This window comes from Centropristis striata, chromosome 16 (assembly GCF_030273125.1).
Source record: "Centropristis striata isolate RG_2023a ecotype Rhode Island chromosome 16, C.striata_1.0, whole genome shotgun sequence".
NCBI classification, from domain to species: domain Eukaryota; kingdom Metazoa; phylum Chordata; class Actinopteri; order Perciformes; family Serranidae; genus Centropristis; species Centropristis striata.
This window is the reverse complement of record NC_081532.1, coordinates 13,295,475-13,314,418: the sequence shown is the minus strand read 5'-3', so window position 1 is coordinate 13,314,418 and position 18,944 is coordinate 13,295,475. Positions and strand designations below refer to the sequence as shown.

Below are 18,944 nucleotides of genomic sequence, written 5' to 3'. Positions count from 1 at the left end.
AAGGGGTAAAATCACATGATCTGATCAACTGAGGATGTAGGCGATTTTACCATAGGTGGCCGGCGTCATGAGGAGATGTTTTAGGCAAAAAAAACAATTTTGACAAAAAATGACTTAGGCAATTATTTTAACAGTGTGAAGACATACAATGACTTTAATTATATGTATATTTTTTATAACAATAATGTTAAGAGTTGAGCCTACTAACATGTCATCAGAATACATATGTTTTATTGCCGTTACAGATCCACACAGCTCATCCTCAACGTTACAGTAAAGTAATGTGATTATATGATGTAAAAAAGGTTATTGTGCCAGTGCGCCCATTCCAACAAAATATTACCATTTGATACCATGAAGAAATAATACAAATAAAAGTTGGTCTGCCTTTTTTTTGCAGTGTTGAGACTGATATTTGAAGAGGAGGGTGACATTTTGAAATTACAAAATTTGATACAACCTCTACAGTAAGAAGTCACTGTCTGTTACAATGACCTAACGTTACCCTAAACCAAGTCAGCTCAAACAGTCACATGTCAGACAACTTAATTGTTTTGTTTTTTTACTGTTGATCATGCAAAAAAAGTGGCTATTATAAATCTGGCATTTTGTTAATGTAGGATAACTATTTACAGCAGTCATGGTCTGACATGTTTTCTAATTGTACTGTGCTCCTTAGAGGTGGCCTACAGAGGCCTAATGTTAATTTAGGCCCTACCATTATATTTTAATGTAAATGTCATTGTTTGTTTTGATCTAAATCCAATGCATATGACACACAGACTTACTGATATACAGCTCCCTTGTTCCCTTACAGGCAGAAAATATGAACCAACTACACAGACAACACAACTACAGTGATTTTGTGTTATTTAATTTTTTTTAAATGTAACACAAATGTGATCATACAAAAATATATAGCCTATATAGACCAAAAACGGATAATATTATGATGGCTCTGTCTCAAAGCAACGACCTGGTTATTGTGGCAGAGCACCACAGTCCCAGAAGGCCTCAATGCCCCACATAAATACTGTACAGTAAAATCAAGCATGCAGTTTCAACATAGGAAGCTAGATGGCGAAAACCTACTGAAATAATATAAACTACATCCGGGAAAAGATTGTCTTTCAAAATAAAACCCACAATTCTTAATACATCATAACAGAAATGAATGGCAGATGATAAGAAATTACTAAGTGGACATCTCATCTTTGAAGACTGATTACATTCATAATTCACACTTTGACCACTTTTTGATTCACTTTTGACTTTAACTTTGACCTTTTAAGTTTTTCAAGCTGCTATTCTCTGTGGTTGTGGTAAGGGGCTTGGTAAACTTACTGTTTGAAGATCAGTGCTAAGGTTCAATTGAGGTTCAACAAAGCAGAGGACAACTTTTCAGTTAGGACAGGTGTGAGAGAAATATCTTCAAACATGTTGAGAACTGCTAGTTCAACAGAAGAGCAGCAGAAGTAAAAACACTTAAGAACAGTCACAAAATCACATGAAGTAAATCAAATAAAGTAGGCCTATGCTGCAGCCAGCTACTCCCCCACAGGAGGAGTCTGTTACAAATAATCACAAAATGTATGCCAACATGCTGTTAATTAAAAAATGGTGAAAGAACAGCATAAATGTAAAATGGCATGATTTTTTTAAAATCCACATAGCAAGAAAGCATTGCTTGAAACCTAACACTCACACAGTTATGCATTCACAGTTAGTAACTGCCAACCACAGTGCAACCACATTCTTATTTGTTGGCTGCTGAGGAGCTCCTCTGGCACAGTTGGGTTTCAGGGCCTTCCTCAACTGTGGTAATGCAGAGGATACAAATGTAGCTCTTTTACTTTACTTTCCCACAGTGTTCTTCTGGTTTGGGGATCACTGCTACAGCAGTGTGAGAAAATGCAATAAATGTATTAGGAAAAAACACTGTTAGTATTCTTAAGTCTATTCAAGCATTGCCACAGGGGTATTTTATTTTTCTTTCTCAACACATTATTTGTTGTAACTGACAATATACACGTATGTTAAATAAACTAGAATTGATTGTTTGCATAGATAATCCAAAACTAATTTGTTTCTGAAATGATTAACATGGTCATTCTTATGGGCAAATATCATATTCACTGCAGTGAGTGTAAAAGTAGTTCGCCCTCCTTTATATGGTTTATGGATGATTCTTATTTTATGTACTTTTGTTTTGTTTTCATATATGCCTTTTCATATTTCATTTACATATAACGATACATTACTTATTTAAATGACTAATTACTATGTATATCGGTATATAATAACCCAGGATTTTTTTTTTGTATATTGCCTTTTCACTTGGCAACTTTTGATTTAAATTGTACTGTATTATGTGTACATGTTCTCTGCAAGAGTCTATCAGTTGTAAAAGTGTGTCAATAAAAAATAAAATAAAACATTATATATACACAATTCATTTATTTATTGAAACATGTGCCTTTAATTTGACATAATCAAAGGATATTATTGCTGATTGAATGATAAATTTGTATTATATGCTACAGATTTGTTGTATTTTATGAATTTGCTTGGCAAAGAAGGTTGATGAACATCCCTGCACTGTGGACTCCAACTCGGAAACACGGGCTTTTAGTTTGTAAATCTACCGGAAGTTTCTACTCATTTCAATCAAAAGCTGCTTAACAAACAAACAACTCTAGTTTGACGTCACTTGGGAGCCTCTGGTCCGGTTAGCTGTCATCTACGTAGAAGGGAAGGGCATGACATGGAGCTACATTTTCCAATGTACAGTTATATATGCGGCGTAGCTTGTTAAAAGCCTACAATATATTTTGGTATATCTATGTACCACGTTAGCGTTTATTTCGTTCCGACATCTTGAACAAACAGTGGCTAGCAAACCGGCTAGCTGGCTTGTGACTTACTGTAACTGGTAAAGGTAGTTCAAACAGAAAGCCTCCGCATGGCGTTAATCCTGTTTACGAGGTCCCGGGCACCTTTAATGAAAACGTCCAGGTCGTTAAAGAACGAATTCAGGAAAAGTAAAGGTAAGGTTCCTTTATTCGTTTGTTATTGTCTAGTTAACTCCCTGTTTATTCTACATATGGAGACGAAACAAAGCTAACAATTAACTTCGTAATAGCACCAAGAGGAGGCAGGTGACCGTTGGTTGGCTCTGTTTTGCATTTTCAGGAAGAGGGTGGGTGACTCAAGGTGACAGAATAACTGAGCATCACACTTCACCGTCTTTCATTCATTATTTTAAGCTACTACGAATCAGTTAATACTTTTAAGGTTGCATTACATGTAAGACTTAGTTGGTGTTATCGCTTCGTGTAACTGGGCAGCACCTTTTCTGGTGAAAATGGAATAAGAGGGTAAAAACATGATTTGGGGTTCAGGTTATTCGAGGACAACCCTGGTTTCTGTTTAGGCTGGCGAGCGCCCCCCTCCTCCCACTGCAGTCTTTGAGGATGCTCAGTGTAACGTCAGGCGTCATGTTTCTATTTATTCAGCATTCACAAGGTGCATGTTTTTAACGAGAGATTGTATTTATAACGAATTTTTTTTAAAAATATGGTTTTATGAGCTGTCATTTTGAATCCATATGGCCTATTTGCGACGTTATTGACAGTATAACTGTGTTGGCTCTGTCTCTGGAAGATGTTGGATGACTCAAGGTGACAGGATAACAGAGCATAGCAATTCAAACGCTGTACCATTCGTTATTTAAAGTTGTATATCAGTTATTATGTTGCATAAAAGCTTTCAATACATGCAAGGTGGACAGGGCTGCTCCAGACACTGCACCTATTCTGATGAGAATTCAATAAGGACCAAAAACATGATCTGAGATTCAGGTTATATGATCACTACCAGCCTTCTGCTCAGGTTGGCAAGCGCCTCCCTCCTTTTACTGCAGTCTGTGGATGCTGGTTGTTATGGCAGGCAGATCCTCGTCTATTTATTCAGCATCCGAATCTGAATCTAAAGCAAGATGTGTTGTGTGTTTAGTGTTGTCATTCTGTGGAAAGAGTGAGCTTGCGACACCGCACCTTTTTTCATGAAAATGCAATAAGGAGCAAAACAATATCTGGGACTCAGGTTATCTGAGGACAGCCCTGTATCTGTTCTGGCTGTCGAGCGCCCCCCGCTCTGCACTGCAGTCTGTGAGGATGCTCGTTGCTATGGCAGCCTGGCAGGATCTCATCCGTTTATTCAACATTCACAAGAAGTCTGTACCTAAGCAAGATGTGTTGTGGGATTTAAAACAAATGAGGCTGTATTATAGTTCTATGGTTTGCTTATCCTTTCAGGTTAACCCAAATGCCTTGTTTTATGACCAAAAAATATAATTTATACTGTTATTGTAGAGGTCTGAACAATACTGTGAAATGTTTAGCCACAGGAATGTTCAATGTTGCAAATGCAGAGCATGGCAGAGATATTGTGCTTTTCCAAACTAGGCATGCTTCTGACATTTTACTTTCCCTTTAGGTTAACACACAATATATGTATCATCATTTGAATTGTGCTATGAAATGTCATGCTGTTTTTTCAAAATCACAATCCGGCACCATGCACACAAAAACAATCTCACACGATTTGGTTTGAACCAGATTTAGCTACTTTACATTTGCAGTCCCTGGGCAGTTAGACAGACACTATAAAGGTAATCTGTGCTACTTTTAGTGTAATATGACCTCAAATAATTTATAAATTGATTTGCTTTATCCGACCAACTGCGGAAGAAAACAATATTTGTTTTATGATAAGATCCAAACGAAGCACTTTATATTTTTGGAGCTGTAACAAGTAAGTATTTTGTGTTCAATATTTGTCAACATGATACAGATGTGTGAACCACCAGAGATTTTGCCATAGAGTTTATACCATACTACCTGTCATTTTAATGTCTCTGGCTGTTTAACACACTGTGGAAAGCCAGTAAGTTTAACTTTTGAACAGGGCATTGGTCAAAGTAAATTTGGCTGCAGACCAACAGTTATTTCATATCACCACACGTTTTTGATAAGCTTCCCATGTTAGCTGTTGTATAACCAGGGCAGCACATACAACACATCCATTAGTATTACAGCTGTAGGTGAGTACAGTTGAAGATATTATAGGACAATGCTACACAAGAAGCAGTTTATGTCTGCTTGTCTCTTAGTTGGTGCATTAAAGCTTATAAATAGATGAGAGGGTCATCAGTGGGAATTTGTCCGTCTGCACTGGTCAGACTGAGAGTGAGCTCTTGGCTTTAGGCCCAGATTATCAGACAAATTGCGGTTCTTCCACGAGGAAAGGTCAGTGCCTTTTATAACTCCACCTGAGACAGGCTAATCTTATTTTCCAATTTTTTTTTCGTGTCCGTGCTCACGTGAGTGCTATTACATTCTTGTTGCATGGCGGGCAGACAAAGGGTCATATTCAAGTCAAAATGTTCTACATTATCAGCTCCTTATAAGTATAATCATATCTGACTAACAAATTTCTTACACATTAATAACAAGCAGTCCCAGGAGTGTCTAAGGAGTAATCAGCATGTGTTGAGGTATTGAGACATTGTAACAGTAACCAATGGGCTGTCCTGCTTGAACTGACTGCTGAACATTGACCAGTGAGCAGTCTTGTCATGGGGATTTGCAGCAGTCATCAAACAAAGGTTGCCAGGTCAGAAGAAGTCCAGTATTATCTAACACACAATCTATAAACTACTGAAGAAACAATAAACTTTCAGTTGTGAAAGAGTGATGGTATTTAGGTTGCAGTGATATACAAGTATTGCGGCATACTAGTGTATATCAGTATGCCGCAATAACTGTATATCATACCGTGGGCATTTGATTATCTATGGTATTGAATAATATTGTTATTTTTATTTGTTTTTTATTTTTTTTATTCATTTTAACTGATAATAATAATCATAATGTTATTAAAATCACATACTGTTGTAACCCTGGATGGTACATATGTGCATGTATGTAAGTGTCCTATAAGTAGTTTTGAGAAAACATTTGCAACAATAATGGAACAGTGTATTTATTTATTAATAGCATTTAATCGTGTGGTTCATCCAGCTAAGACTCACACTGTTCACACAGTTTATTTCAGAGAGTTGTGGTTGGCTCTGCAGGAACAATGCAGTGTGACTCAGACTGTTGTCTTAAGAGTAGTGACCCAGAAATATCATATTTTATGGGTACTGTGAAAGGAGATGCTTTGACATTTGAGAACCACCAAAGCCACATACTCAGAAAGTCGGTCATATCACAACCAATCACTGTCTGAATGTTGACTTGCTAACATGCTGTCCAATAAACACACTTATTTTGAGTCCATGTCAAATAAATTGTTTGTTTTCAAGTGGCCGCTGTGGGAGTAAATTAATATAAAAAGATTGTAGATGAAATTCATATTGGTTCTGAATAGTACTTTTTGGTGTTATGGATCTAATACAAAGGAATATCTTTGGTGGGAGTTATGTGGTTGATAAACCCCTTTATCCTACAACTGATTATTTTTCAAAATCGTTCAGCCCTACTTCAGGTAATGACATAAAAAAACATGCATGGGTTGTTTTAGTGCAAGACGGCTGTGTCTGTATTGAAATAGCTGAGACGAAAAGTAACAAGTGATGTGTTCAACTGGCTCCAGGCCGACAGAAACAGACACACAGACACACACACACACACACACACACAGTGCATGAGGAAGTGTTTTTGCACGTAACAGTCAGACAGCTGCAGGCTGCGCGTCACTCACAAGGTAGCTGTTGCAGGTAAAAGTCAAGCTGGCAAAGCAGAGCAGGGCATGACCTCTTCAGGACCTTCAAAGGCCAGACCTAGTTTAGTTTGAGGCAAGACCAGATCCTAAGGAATCCAGACCCAAACCATATTAATGTCCTACTCAACACCAAAAGGGCCAATAATATAGATTACTTTACAAATTCAACAGGAATGCCTAAGAAGTTAACATATATATATAGATATAGGGCTCTTTTGAAAAGGTATTTTAGTATTCAACATTGAAGTTGTACAGTATTATTAGTTATTAGTAGTTATTATTAAATACAATGTTGCTATCATGTCTAAGAAATATTTTCCAGCTTTAGTAAACAAAAACACTTGGTTTTCTATTACTGTGGTTATTGGAGAAACAGTTTTTAACTACTATCATTTAGAGATTTACTTTTTAGAGTCATGCTCTCTATATTCTGAAATTTTGTGGCTACACAGCAAAAAATGTAACCTTTTAAAGTTAGTCTTCCAAATTGTCATTTGCTTCCTCTGTATATACAACATTGCAGGTCTGGGAGCCCTCCTCTGTGGCTCCTTCTGGGGTTTTTACCTTTTCTAAGAGTTTTTCCTTATCTGAAACAAAGCATATGGAAGGAGGATGCTGATGATGTATTTTATATATTATATGCTGCAAATTTGTGGCGCTGGGCTATATAAATAAAACTGATGCTACTTGAAAATACATGCACACACATGTTTTGTAATGCCACCTTGGTATATTAAATACACAGTTTGTTAGACAAGTTAAATGGGTGTCCATATGTAAAAAGTAACACATGATAGAAACTCCACACAATGACCAAAGTTCACATATTTAATTTCTTCATAATAATTATAATCTTTATAATCCAATACATTTGCTTACTGATTAAGGGAAAATATATTTTCTTGTCACTCTAAAGTATCCAGATTGTGATTTCTAATAGTTGTGCAACCAGAATTACAAAATGATTAACTTAATGTGACATATCTTTGACCTAAATAAACACGAATGTGAAACCAAAACTGTAAAAACCCCAGGGGGATAAAACCACAGAGGACTGAGGTTGGATTGCCTGTACAACCCAGGCGAACGGTATAGGGTTAGCTAATCTACTGTATTTCCAGGGTTTTCCTTCTGTGCTACAGTAGGCAGCGGCTGAGCCACAAAGGTGACACTGTTCCAGTAAACTCTGTGTCCTCATGGCGACCAGCCACAGCCTGTCATGTTCAACCAGGCCTTACTGGATTCACTCCAGCCGGCCATGTGAGAGCCAGAGGCAGGGCGTGGTAAGGCCATGTGCTCTGACATGATTGGCTGGAAGTGTCTGACCACTCCGCCTTCTCCCTGCATGTACGTCACACTGACAGGGGCCCTCTGGGGTTTGGGAGCCCCACTGTGGGCCTCACTACTGAGGGTGTAAATACACTGGCCTCCCTCAAGAGACGGATCAGTGTGAAGATATTCACAGAAGAATCATGAACTTAATTTAATAAAATACACTACAGTACTATATTCCTTTATTTATAGTACTATATATATATATATTTGATAGCAAAGATAATCTCTGAATATAGAAGAGTAAACATGACAAATGTAAGAGAAAATAATTCAACATAAAACCCTGTGTTTAAAGTGATTCTTTGTACATTTTGGAAAACTAAATTCAACCTGCTCAAGCCTTATGACTAACATTCACATGAAGGTATGCCATTAGTCATTTATGGAAGGAATATTAAGGTCTTTTACACAAGAACAAGTGTTGTGTCAAGCTAAAGTCCTGCAAAACGTTACTTAAGTTAAAGCATGAAAGTAAGTAAAATACTGCATTTTACTGCTGGAGATGCTTATGGTTGTGCTAATTTTAACTATTTTATATACTCTCAGGATATCTTGATCTACAGCAATGCATCATATTATATAGGATCAACATAAGTTTGTTGTGTTGCTGGCCTCTGAGAACTACATCTCTCTAAAAAAGTCTACTCATCTTGAGTTCAGGAAACCTTTTCAGTTTTGTGACGATGCATTCTCCAGCTGATCAAAGAGGGTTTTCACATAGTTTATTTTGCGTAAGTGATGATTTCCCCAACACATTCACCAATTTTGAGAAAATGCAGCATAAATTGAAAGTTGTCTTAAAAGAAAATACTAGTACAAAAGGAAAAGTACCTCAAAGATTGGTAGTAAGGCCTGAAACAAGATTGCAACAGACTTTTGTAACAGAGGATTCTTAGATATGTGAACGACATCAGGAGTGACTTCCCTTTATATCATATTATTGCACAACCAGTTTAGAGAACCAGGCTTTTTGTCGTGTCATATCTCAGGTAGTGAATTCAGAAATAAAGTTGCAATACTGTATCAGACTGGTCAGAACCTGCAGATAGCTGCTGATGTGTAACTTGCTCTCCCTGTCTGTCTAATGGCTGATTGTCAGAACACAGCTGCTCATGTTTTTTTCTCTTCCTTTCAGGGAAAGTACAAGATGGTGCCTGTTTCAACTGTACAGCATTCAGACTCTCCAGTCAAAAGTAAGCCAATTAAATGTGCGGCTGATACAATGTCTATACTTGCTGAAAATAACTTAAATAAAAGGTAGACTCTAGCGTGCAGTATAATATAACATTTTAAGACTTAAATCCAGTTTTATAGGTCTTTAAAGCTTTGTGATTTCTTGGATGCTGCTTTGATGTTTGAAACCAGACCCTGTTCAAGCCTGATTGAAATCTTGGGAGCTCTGTGTACCAGGTTTTGCTAATTCTAACTGGGATTTGATTTATGCTTAGTCACTATTGAATGCAGTTTCCAAACATTATTTGAAAGATTACATCTTTTAAGCTGGTTGCATCTTGGGTGCCACCCTTGGGTTAGATTTGACCTGGTTCCAATTTTTTTCAGATCAGACATTTGGGTATCTTTCATCTAATTGCCACAGAATAACATGAATAATGGTTTAGAAGGTGTACCAGAGAATTGGGTCATCATTTATGTGTTATGCTTTATAAACAATCAAACAAACCAGTGTCAATTTTGACCCAGGAGAACAAAAGTTGCATGGCCGATTGGAAGACAATACGAAGGCTTGAAATGGTCCACATTTATTTTGCAACAAGTAATAACCAGAATTTAAATGGCTGATTTTGTATTTCTATAAATTGTATTTTAATGTTTTATTTTTCTCAAAGACAAACACTATTTTGTTCTTACGCTGTTCATCTTGCTGTCCTCTTAGACTCGATGGGCTCCGACTTGGCAGTTTGACCCAGGTCTCTTCATCTGGTCCTTCCCTCCCCTTGTCAGATGGATATGTGGGCCCCTGCCAGAGCTCGGACTCACAGCGCCTCTACTGTGCTTTTATGTTGGGGGCCTCCTCTTCACCCTACCCCGCAATCACAACAGGGGCCCAGTGGACAATAGCACGACCACAGGACATACCCGGTGTTCGGTGGATACACACCTCGAGGAGGAGATGGGATGACTCCAAGGTGGAGAAGTCCCTGCGTTCGTTAAAGGACAAGAAGAAAAAGCTGGAGGAAGGAGGGCCGGTGTACAGCCCGACGCTGGATGCAGCACCTGTAAGAAGGACGGTCCGGCAGTGGGTTATAGATGAGGTCAAGCACTATTACCACGGCTTCAGGCTGCTGTGGATTGATACCACCATTGCTGGGCGGATGCTGTGGCGGGTGCTGAATGGACACCCTCTGTCCCGCCGGGAGAGGAGACAGGTGAGGTCTACAGGGGAGGAAATGTACATATCCTATCATCTCTAAAGGTTTTCTTATGAGAACAGATCTGTTCCGACAATTATTTTATTAAATGTATTTATTTAAAAGGATATGCATTTCTTGTCATACGCAACCAGACCTCACATTCATACACCTCTTACAACAACATTGTTCCACACGTGAGCAGCTCTGTTGGAGTAGTTTTTAAATTATTTTCTTCAGGGCCTGATGCTCAAAGCTGACGTCAGTTATTCAGAGTTTTCAGAAAATAAATATATTAAATATGCAGCGCACAATGTAAATATTTTAATTGTCATTGCAATATCACCATGTGCAATAAACACATTGTGAAAGATATAACTTCAGGGATTTTGGGACTCTGTTGATAAAAATCAGTATTTCAATTTGCTTAATTAAAAATAAAAAAATAAATAATAATAATTAAAAAAAATAAAAAAATAAATATATATATATATATATATATATATATATATAAATATTTTAACTTTTATTTTATTAGTATACTTAAAGCAGAAATGCAGAACTGAATGCACCTGAATATGTTCATTTAACACAAGTAATATCGTTATCATGATGTTATCAAGATTATCACGATTACCAACGTCATATTTCATATTTTCCTTATATTGTGCAGCCCTAATTAAATGTGTGTTTATTTGAATGCAATCTTAAATGTCAAGGTAATATTAATTGATACTAGAATCAGAGCATGCCAAAAGGCGTGTTTCTGTACTGAGCAGCAATGAGCAAGACAAGTGTATTTTTCCACCATATATCTTCCTTTTCTCTTTGCTAACAGAGATGATACAGCATTAACTTTTAACCCTCTCCCTTCAACCATGTTTGCATAGTCATAGCTAAGCCACTGTAACTAGGCACAGCAGGAGGTATGGTGATTGTTTTCTGCCTGGGGCATGTCTCATGTAGCTTTAGTGTTACAGGGTTACTGACTGATTTATTTTTTTATCAGAGAGATGGCCTGTGGAAAGAAACTGTTCTTGTGCCATGGGTGATGTTTTTAAATGAGTCAGTTGGAAATATTAAAAATGCATCCAAAAATAGCGTTTTAAAGCATTTTTATGTAGCTAATGTTAGCTTATGAAATCTGTTGTCATGTTATACACATACTGCTAGTTGCTGGCTAGAAATAAGAAGCATGCTTTTTTCTACTGTTCTCTGAAATGAAGGATATTTAAAAAAAATATATATAACTAAAGAATTTAAAGTGGTGAAATTGTTATGGTTACTTTTGTAAATAGCATTGTGTGCCGTACAGAAATGGAAAGGTCCGCTCGATTACAGAAAATTATATTTTAACAAAAAAAAGGGAGTGGGTAAACCTTGAAACCATCAGCTAGATTTTCCAGTGAAAAGAAGGCATTTTTCCAGCGTGACTCAGAGTTTACAGAGTGGATATCCAGCATGAGCTTAGAGATCACAGTTGACTGCACGGTTTTAAGTCTGACAGCCCAGACATCTTGTTCTATAATGTTTAATCCACAGCTTCTCAAACCTAATTGGATCAATTATAGAAATTGGCTGCACGCTGAGTGTTTACTCTCCAGCCCGTTAGCAGGTCGAGCTGCTTAATAAAGCTCTTTAGGAAGAAGCTTTACGTGTTGCATCTTTGATTAGAAACCTCGTCATTTAACTCCAGCTTCATACAATGTTTACACTTAGCCAACGTAGTTTCAGTGGCTGTGGTTTCAACAAGATATCTTGAAGTAGAAAAAAGTTTGCAGCATCTGATGATGGTATACCTGCAACATGCTATGGTAAAAAAAGTGATTAAATGTCAGTTGGTTGAAACATGCATTAAAATAGTAAAAAAAAAAAAAAATTCTGGGTAATGAAGTGATATGTTGCAAGTGGTAACATTTTGGATGTAATTACATTTTTTAACATAATTTACTAGTTTTACAAACACTATTTCAAATCAGATGCAGGAAACATGCTATTGGGTTGTTTTTTCTTCAGAATTTACAGTCAACTTCTGCAGACACAGAAGTTAAACTTCAATATTTCAGCTCTTCTTCAAGTAATAAAAATGTTCCGCTGTTGTTGCCCCTTGTTCTGAATCTGCAGTCTGACAGTCAGAGAGAATGTCTGGATTGAGACCCGGTGCAGTCTATGGTAGCCTGATACGGGTGCTGCTGGCACCCAGGTGTCATTTCATGGAAGCTGAGCGGGTCAGCTCAGGTCACACTCACTGTTACCACGGTACAGGAAGTTACAGACTTAGTGGACACAATTGGCAAGTTCTCTTGAAGTGTGGCCGAGTAGCTGTTGTGGTTGAGAGAGCATTTATGTATCAATCTTTACATCTTCTTCAACATTAAACATGCAGGATGATTATAAAATATCTCCTGAAATGTAATTTAACTTTCAAGTGTAGCGCAGACACATAGAAGAATGTTTAGGTGTTATTCTTGCAGACATCAGTGCAGAGGCACGTTTACAATGTAGTTTTTCAAGTCATAATGACAAAAGGACCTTTCATGCTTTGCAAAGGAATGGTGCCACAGTACAATAAAATACTGAAATCTACCTGGTCCGTTTTTCAGTGACTTTTTTTTACTTTGCATTGCTCTTCTCCTTGACATTTGAGAAAATTATGATACAAATCCACCCAGCTACAAGATAATTTATTTAACAGACGATTCATGAAAAAATTACTCACAGTATTCATGTTTATGTCTGTTTTGCTTATAGTCAGATTAACAATTTGAATCCCTTTGTCTGACAGATGCAATAATAAAATCATCTCAGTTTAAAACAGACTCAGATGCAATTGTGCACAGATAGATACAGTGATTTCAATTATCAGTAAATATCACAATTTGGAGATTTGTCTAAATATCTGTCTTAAAATGTATATGCTTACTGCAGCAACTACAGCCACAACTCATAAACAACAGATGGCTAGTGAGGGCTTCAGTGTGTGACTTCAAGTTGCTACTTGCAAAGAAGACAAAAACATTGTTGTCATTTTATAGCCTTGAAATATTTGTTTGAAAAATAACAAAAATGGTATGCCCTCAGTGTTGTGTCAATGTGTCAATATTTGCTGTGGCATCAAAAAAAGATATGAATATTGATAGTTCTCAAGATATTGTATCAAAGTTAGAAATTCCAGTATTGTGACAACACTGGAAATCACATCAATGTAAAAAAATAAAATAAAACTATTTTCCAAAATGCATTGTCACAGAAATGCATTACTTCAGACTAGACTTCACAAACATGTAAACCCCCCCATTATATACATTTAACATGTACCAGCTCTGTGTGATTTACCTAAAGTTAACAGTGGAAATAAAGCCTAACTGCAGTGCTAATAGCTGCTGGTCAGTGCTGATGATGACCACAGTTTCCCCCCTCATTAAACCCACACCACCAACCCATCTGCACCTTTTCAAATGCAGCTGACTCCCTCTGAGCGCATGTCCCGAGCCCATCTACACCCCATTCATCTAACCTGAACTGGCTTTGCCTCCTTAATCTCCTCCTTTCATATTCACTTACAATACTCAGGCCTCCGTTTAAGGCTTCTTCTATTTTAATCTGTCACCCCCCTCCTCCTTTCTTTGATGTGGAACTCTGGGAGATGATATACATGTCAATGGGCCTGCGGACAAAGGCCTTTTCACTCAGGCTGGCCTAAATCCTTCACCCTACTGGTCTACTGACATGCAGGTGGAAAGGGTGGAGAAAGAAGGACTCATGTTTTGGCCTTCTCCCCTCAGGGCTGTTTCTGTAGATGGCTGGTTGGGATTGTGTCCCCGGACGGTCAGTAAGCCACAGTTGGACAGCTGTACAATGAAGTAGACTAGTGTTAGCCTGGTATTTCTATACTCTAAGGATTGTTCAGGTCTGTGCTGAACAAATGTGCTTCCCGTTGGCTCAAGTGGACAGTTTCTGAGCCTTGTGAGGCAGAATGTTCACTTTGGTCCACAGCTCCATGGAAAATAAAGCACCAATGAATTAGAAGGTTTCTGTTGCCCTGGGGATGTATGGGGACGGGGTTAAAAGTGCTGACTGTTGGAGGGATTGAGCAGGGTGATTGTACCAAGAGACAAAGGAAGATGAGGTAAACATTTTCACATGGTCCCTGTTGGCTTCTCGTCTCTCTGCTGCTCTCTGCTGGAGGCATGCTCAAACTTCAGCCTGGTGGGAATGAATGGTGCTTGTCCTGAAAAGCCATTTTCATTGTTGGTGGTCAACAAATGTGAATGGGAACCTACTGCACATCAGCATCCGTTTGTCAATACCAACTAGGCCTGAACTGAATACTTTGAAGCTTCATTCACAACATTGACATTAAAATTCTAAATAAACTCTTGAATGCTCTGCAGCTTTTTCTATTCATTCTAGTTAAGCTTGGTATTTCTGCACAGTTGCAGATAAAAAATGTAGTCTACACTAAAATTATTGGTACTATTTTTTTTTAAGATTCCAGTGGTGGCTGTGTGATTCGTGCGATCCAAACATTTCCAATGAAAGTCAAAATATATTGAAAAATGATGGATACAATAATTTCCAAAATTCGCAGCTTGTTTTTGTCTTACAAAAATATTCTGCTTCGATCAATATTTGTTGGCATTTAGCCTTTCAAAAACAATGTTTATACTGTGGTCAGAATACTGTTTGCTTTCTTGATTGCCTCACACAAAGGTAGTAAAAGTATTTGTGTTAACAGCAGCAATCTAACAGCCCCATAAATTACAGTTAAATAACTAATAACAAACAATCTATTTAGGCCCTAACACTATTATAGTACACTACTTAACTCATTACCCAAAAGTGATCATATTAGCCTATGTATCTAGATTTTGTTTGAGGATTTCTTGAATTTTACTTATTTATGGCAATGTCATAAATTATGAAGACAGACATTCCAAGCTTAATTTATAAAACTAAATTAAAGCTTTGAATGTAAAAAAAAAAAAAGAAAGAAAAAAGACATTCTGTACAGCCCTTATAGTCACCTGGGCATTAACAACCAATTCCAAAAATGTTTGGATGTTATCAGAATACAATCATTTTCTAATCCTTTGAGACATGCATTCAATTGAAAACTGTAACATATTGTATGTTCAAACTGATGAAAAAAATGTTTTTTGATCTTGTTTTTGTTCAGTAGATTTTCACTCTTAATTGATACTTACGTTTTAAACAGTGTCACAACTATCTTAAAAGTTTTCATTTTCCTTATTTATAAGGATTAGGTTATAATCCCTTCAATTTTTCTCCCCAGTTCCTCAGAACATGTGCCGACGTCTTCAGACTTCTTCCCTTCCTGGTGTTCATCATCGTCCCCTTCATGGAGTTCCTGCTTCCCGTAGCTCTGAAACTCTTCCCCAACATGCTGCCGTCCACCTTCGAGACACAGTCAAAGAAGGTAATCACATTCATTTTTAGACGATTGACTCGTCGATTAATCTACTCTGAGCTAAACATCAGTTCATTTTGAGAATGTATCTTATTATGTTTTTTGAATAATATCAAAATCTCCCACACTGCAGAATCAGTGACAAAATATTCAGATTTTAATAAAATAGAATTTGAATCCTCTTCCATGACATGAATTTTTTCCCAGCCTCCTGATAACGTGATCAGGCTGTTAACTCCTCCTGCTAAGGGTTAATCCTTATTAAAGTCTGTGACCTGTTGTTCTATACAGTTAATTACACAATGTACATGTCCTTGTTTTAACACATTTGCCCTCACAATTGTATTTCCTCAGTGTATTTCTTTTTATTTATTTGTTTTTTCTTTTACTTTCTGTTGTCTCATTCAGAACAACTTTAAACACAGGGCACAACCATTATAACACATTATGTCATCCCATTTCATCACACAGTTTATAACATTTATGAAAACAACAAAAGCCCATTCATTATAGTTTTCATGAAGAATTGTGAATCATTTTTACACTGCATTCGTAACATGTTGTTTATTTTTAGGAGGAGAGGTTGAAAACGGAGCTGAGAGTCAAATTAGAGATGGCCAAGTTCTTGCAGGACACCATCGAGGAGATCGCCCTGAGGAACAAGGCTGACCAGGGGAACGTGACCGAGGAGTTCTCCACCTTCTTCCAGAAGGTTGGTATCACTCTTCACTGAGACAAGGCCTCAAAAGATTAATGAAAGCAGGTTCAGTATTGCCCTCTGGTGGCTAAGACTGTGAAATGTTTCCACTTAACTACTTGAAAAATTAGGGTTGTAAATGTAAAATGACAGTTTAGCATTTATTCTAATACTTTTATTTTACACAGTTATAAATAAAGCTGCAATGACATTAGAGACACTTTATTTATCCTGATGGAAATAATTGTGCAGCACTTGCAATACAAAGTAAGTTTTTTCAATATTTCTTGTGAGTGAAAATGAACTACAAAATGTGGGCACACAGAGCGAAACTAGGGCTCTCAGTTAAAATATATGTTGTAGTCTGAACTCATGTTTTAGATTTTTAAAAGAGATTTTTTGCATTTAAGTCTGGCATACTCTAAGTTTCAGACTTCCCTCATTAAAGAACCATTTACAAGTCATAACTTTATCATCTTTGTAGATTCGGGACTCTGGCGAACGTCCCAGTAACGAGCAGATCATCAAATTCTCCAAACTGTTTGAGGATGAGCTGACTCTGGACAACCTGACTCGACCTCAGCTGGTGGCTCTCTGCCGTCTCCTGGAGCTCCAATCCATCGGGACCAACAACTTCCTCCGCTTTCAGCTCATCATGAAGCTGAGAGCCATCCGTGCGGACGACAAGGTATGAGCTTCTGTGGTAAAGTTCTAGTAGATGTCCTCTTGAATGTATCACATAATCCCTCATTATTATCAAGGCTGAACAGACAGCTACGCTTTTATACGTAAGAGTGAAATCAGAAAATTGTCAGAGGGAATGGAAACGGCTCTGTTGTTAAAATATCTTTCCATTTAATTCAATTTGACATTATTAAAATTGAATGTAGTTGATAATTCGGTGCTCTCTGTATTTCCAGCTGATAGCGGAGGAAGGGGTGGAGAGTCTGAACGTGAACGAGGTGCAGGCAGCCTGTCGCGTCAGAGGGATGAGATCTCTGGGAGTCACAGAAGATCGACTGAGAGAGCAACTCAGTCAGGTAACAATAGTAAACTGAGATGGAGAATATTTTCCAAATGAAACACACATACATTTTTTTTCAGATGCAAAACTGAATATTATAATGTTACTGCCTTAAAATGTCAAATTATTGTCCACTTTATATGCAATTTTAAAGTGAAATTGACCAGATTTGACTGAATAGACTTGAATGATTCTTCAGAGTTTTTATGAAAGAGCATACTAAAATAGATACTAATATTTTACACCTGAAAACTGAATTTTTTTTCTCTTCTCTCACTCAGAGGTTATACAGACTTAAACAATAATGTTGAGTAGGTGAAAGGAGATTTGAAATTGTCTTTTATCACATCAATCTCTGTCATGTTCTCTTGTAGTGGCTGGAGCTGCATCTGACCCAGCAGATCCCCACGTCCCTGCTGCTGCTGTCTCGAGCCATGTTCCTCCCTGACACTCTCTCCCCGGCCGACCAGCTGAAGACAACACTGCAGACTCTGCCTGAAGTGGTGGTATGTTCAGAGTAGACCATGTGTGATTTCACTGTAGTCTTGTTTGCCATGGTGAAATGATAATACATATTCAAATGAGGTCTTACAAAATGTTTCTGTTTAGCTTCCTCGCTCAGCATTTAAGGTTTAGTTTGTGGTTATTCTCATAAAAGCAGATATTTTGGTACTCTACTATGCTCTATCCAACTTTCTCCTTTACAGACAAAGGAGGCCCAGTTGATGGTGGCAGAGATGGAGCTCTCCAAAGTGGACAATAAGACCAAGCTGGAGAACACGCTGCAAGAGGAGGCGGCGATACGCCAGGACAACAAGGACAGGGAGATGGAGAGGTTGGCAGACGCTGCAGAGAAGGCTGCCAAGGTAACTTGGACCAAAACTAGTTCTTAAAATGTTTTTTTTTTTATGGTGGTCTCAACATGGACATGAACCCCATTTTGTGAATTGTTTAATACCTGTTTTGCTCAGTATTCGTATATTTTTCTTGTGCTAAATAAAAAAAATAGTATAGTATGAGGGGGAATAAATAAGCAAAGGTGAAGGATAGAATTGCTTTTACAACGTAAATTGAAATTTAATGCAGACTTTTTAAAAAAGTGAAACGAGCAACAACAGCAACAAAAAACAACAACCAATCAGCTAAACAGACAACTAAAAACATGAGAGCAAGGTAATTTATACTACTAAAAAAGCAAAGATCGAGATATAGATCAATGCCATTTTTAGCCTTTCTGTGAAAACTTCAGCTAAATGCATCAGGGATCTATGTCTATGTTATCTTACAGATAATGAGGCT

The 18,944-nt window shown here is 37.5% G+C and overlaps 1 protein-coding gene across 4 annotated transcripts in view; it reads left to right on the top strand.

The window, feature by feature from the left end:
• The first annotated feature begins 2,703 nt into the window (after nt 1–2,703).
• letm1 (leucine zipper-EF-hand containing transmembrane protein 1) overlaps nt 2,704–18,944 on the top strand; it is a 29,054-nt gene continuing 12,813 nt past the window's right edge. For all 4 annotated transcript variants that reach the window (XM_059353746.1, XM_059353745.1, XM_059353744.1 and 1 more), the window contains exons 1-9: nt 2,704–3,047; nt 9,260–9,317; nt 10,019–10,511; nt 15,790–15,933; nt 16,499–16,636; nt 17,106–17,309; nt 17,542–17,661; nt 18,020–18,151; nt 18,353–18,511. In XM_059353746.1, the coding sequence (XP_059209729.1) occupies nt 2,963–3,047; nt 9,260–9,317; nt 10,019–10,511; nt 15,790–15,933; nt 16,499–16,636; nt 17,106–17,309; nt 17,542–17,661; nt 18,020–18,151; nt 18,353–18,511 (1,533 nt within the window). In that variant the 5' untranslated portion in view covers nt 2,704–2,962. The remainder of the gene's footprint in view (nt 3,048–9,259; nt 9,318–10,018; nt 10,512–15,789; nt 15,934–16,498; nt 16,637–17,105; nt 17,310–17,541; nt 17,662–18,019; nt 18,152–18,352; nt 18,512–18,944) is intronic.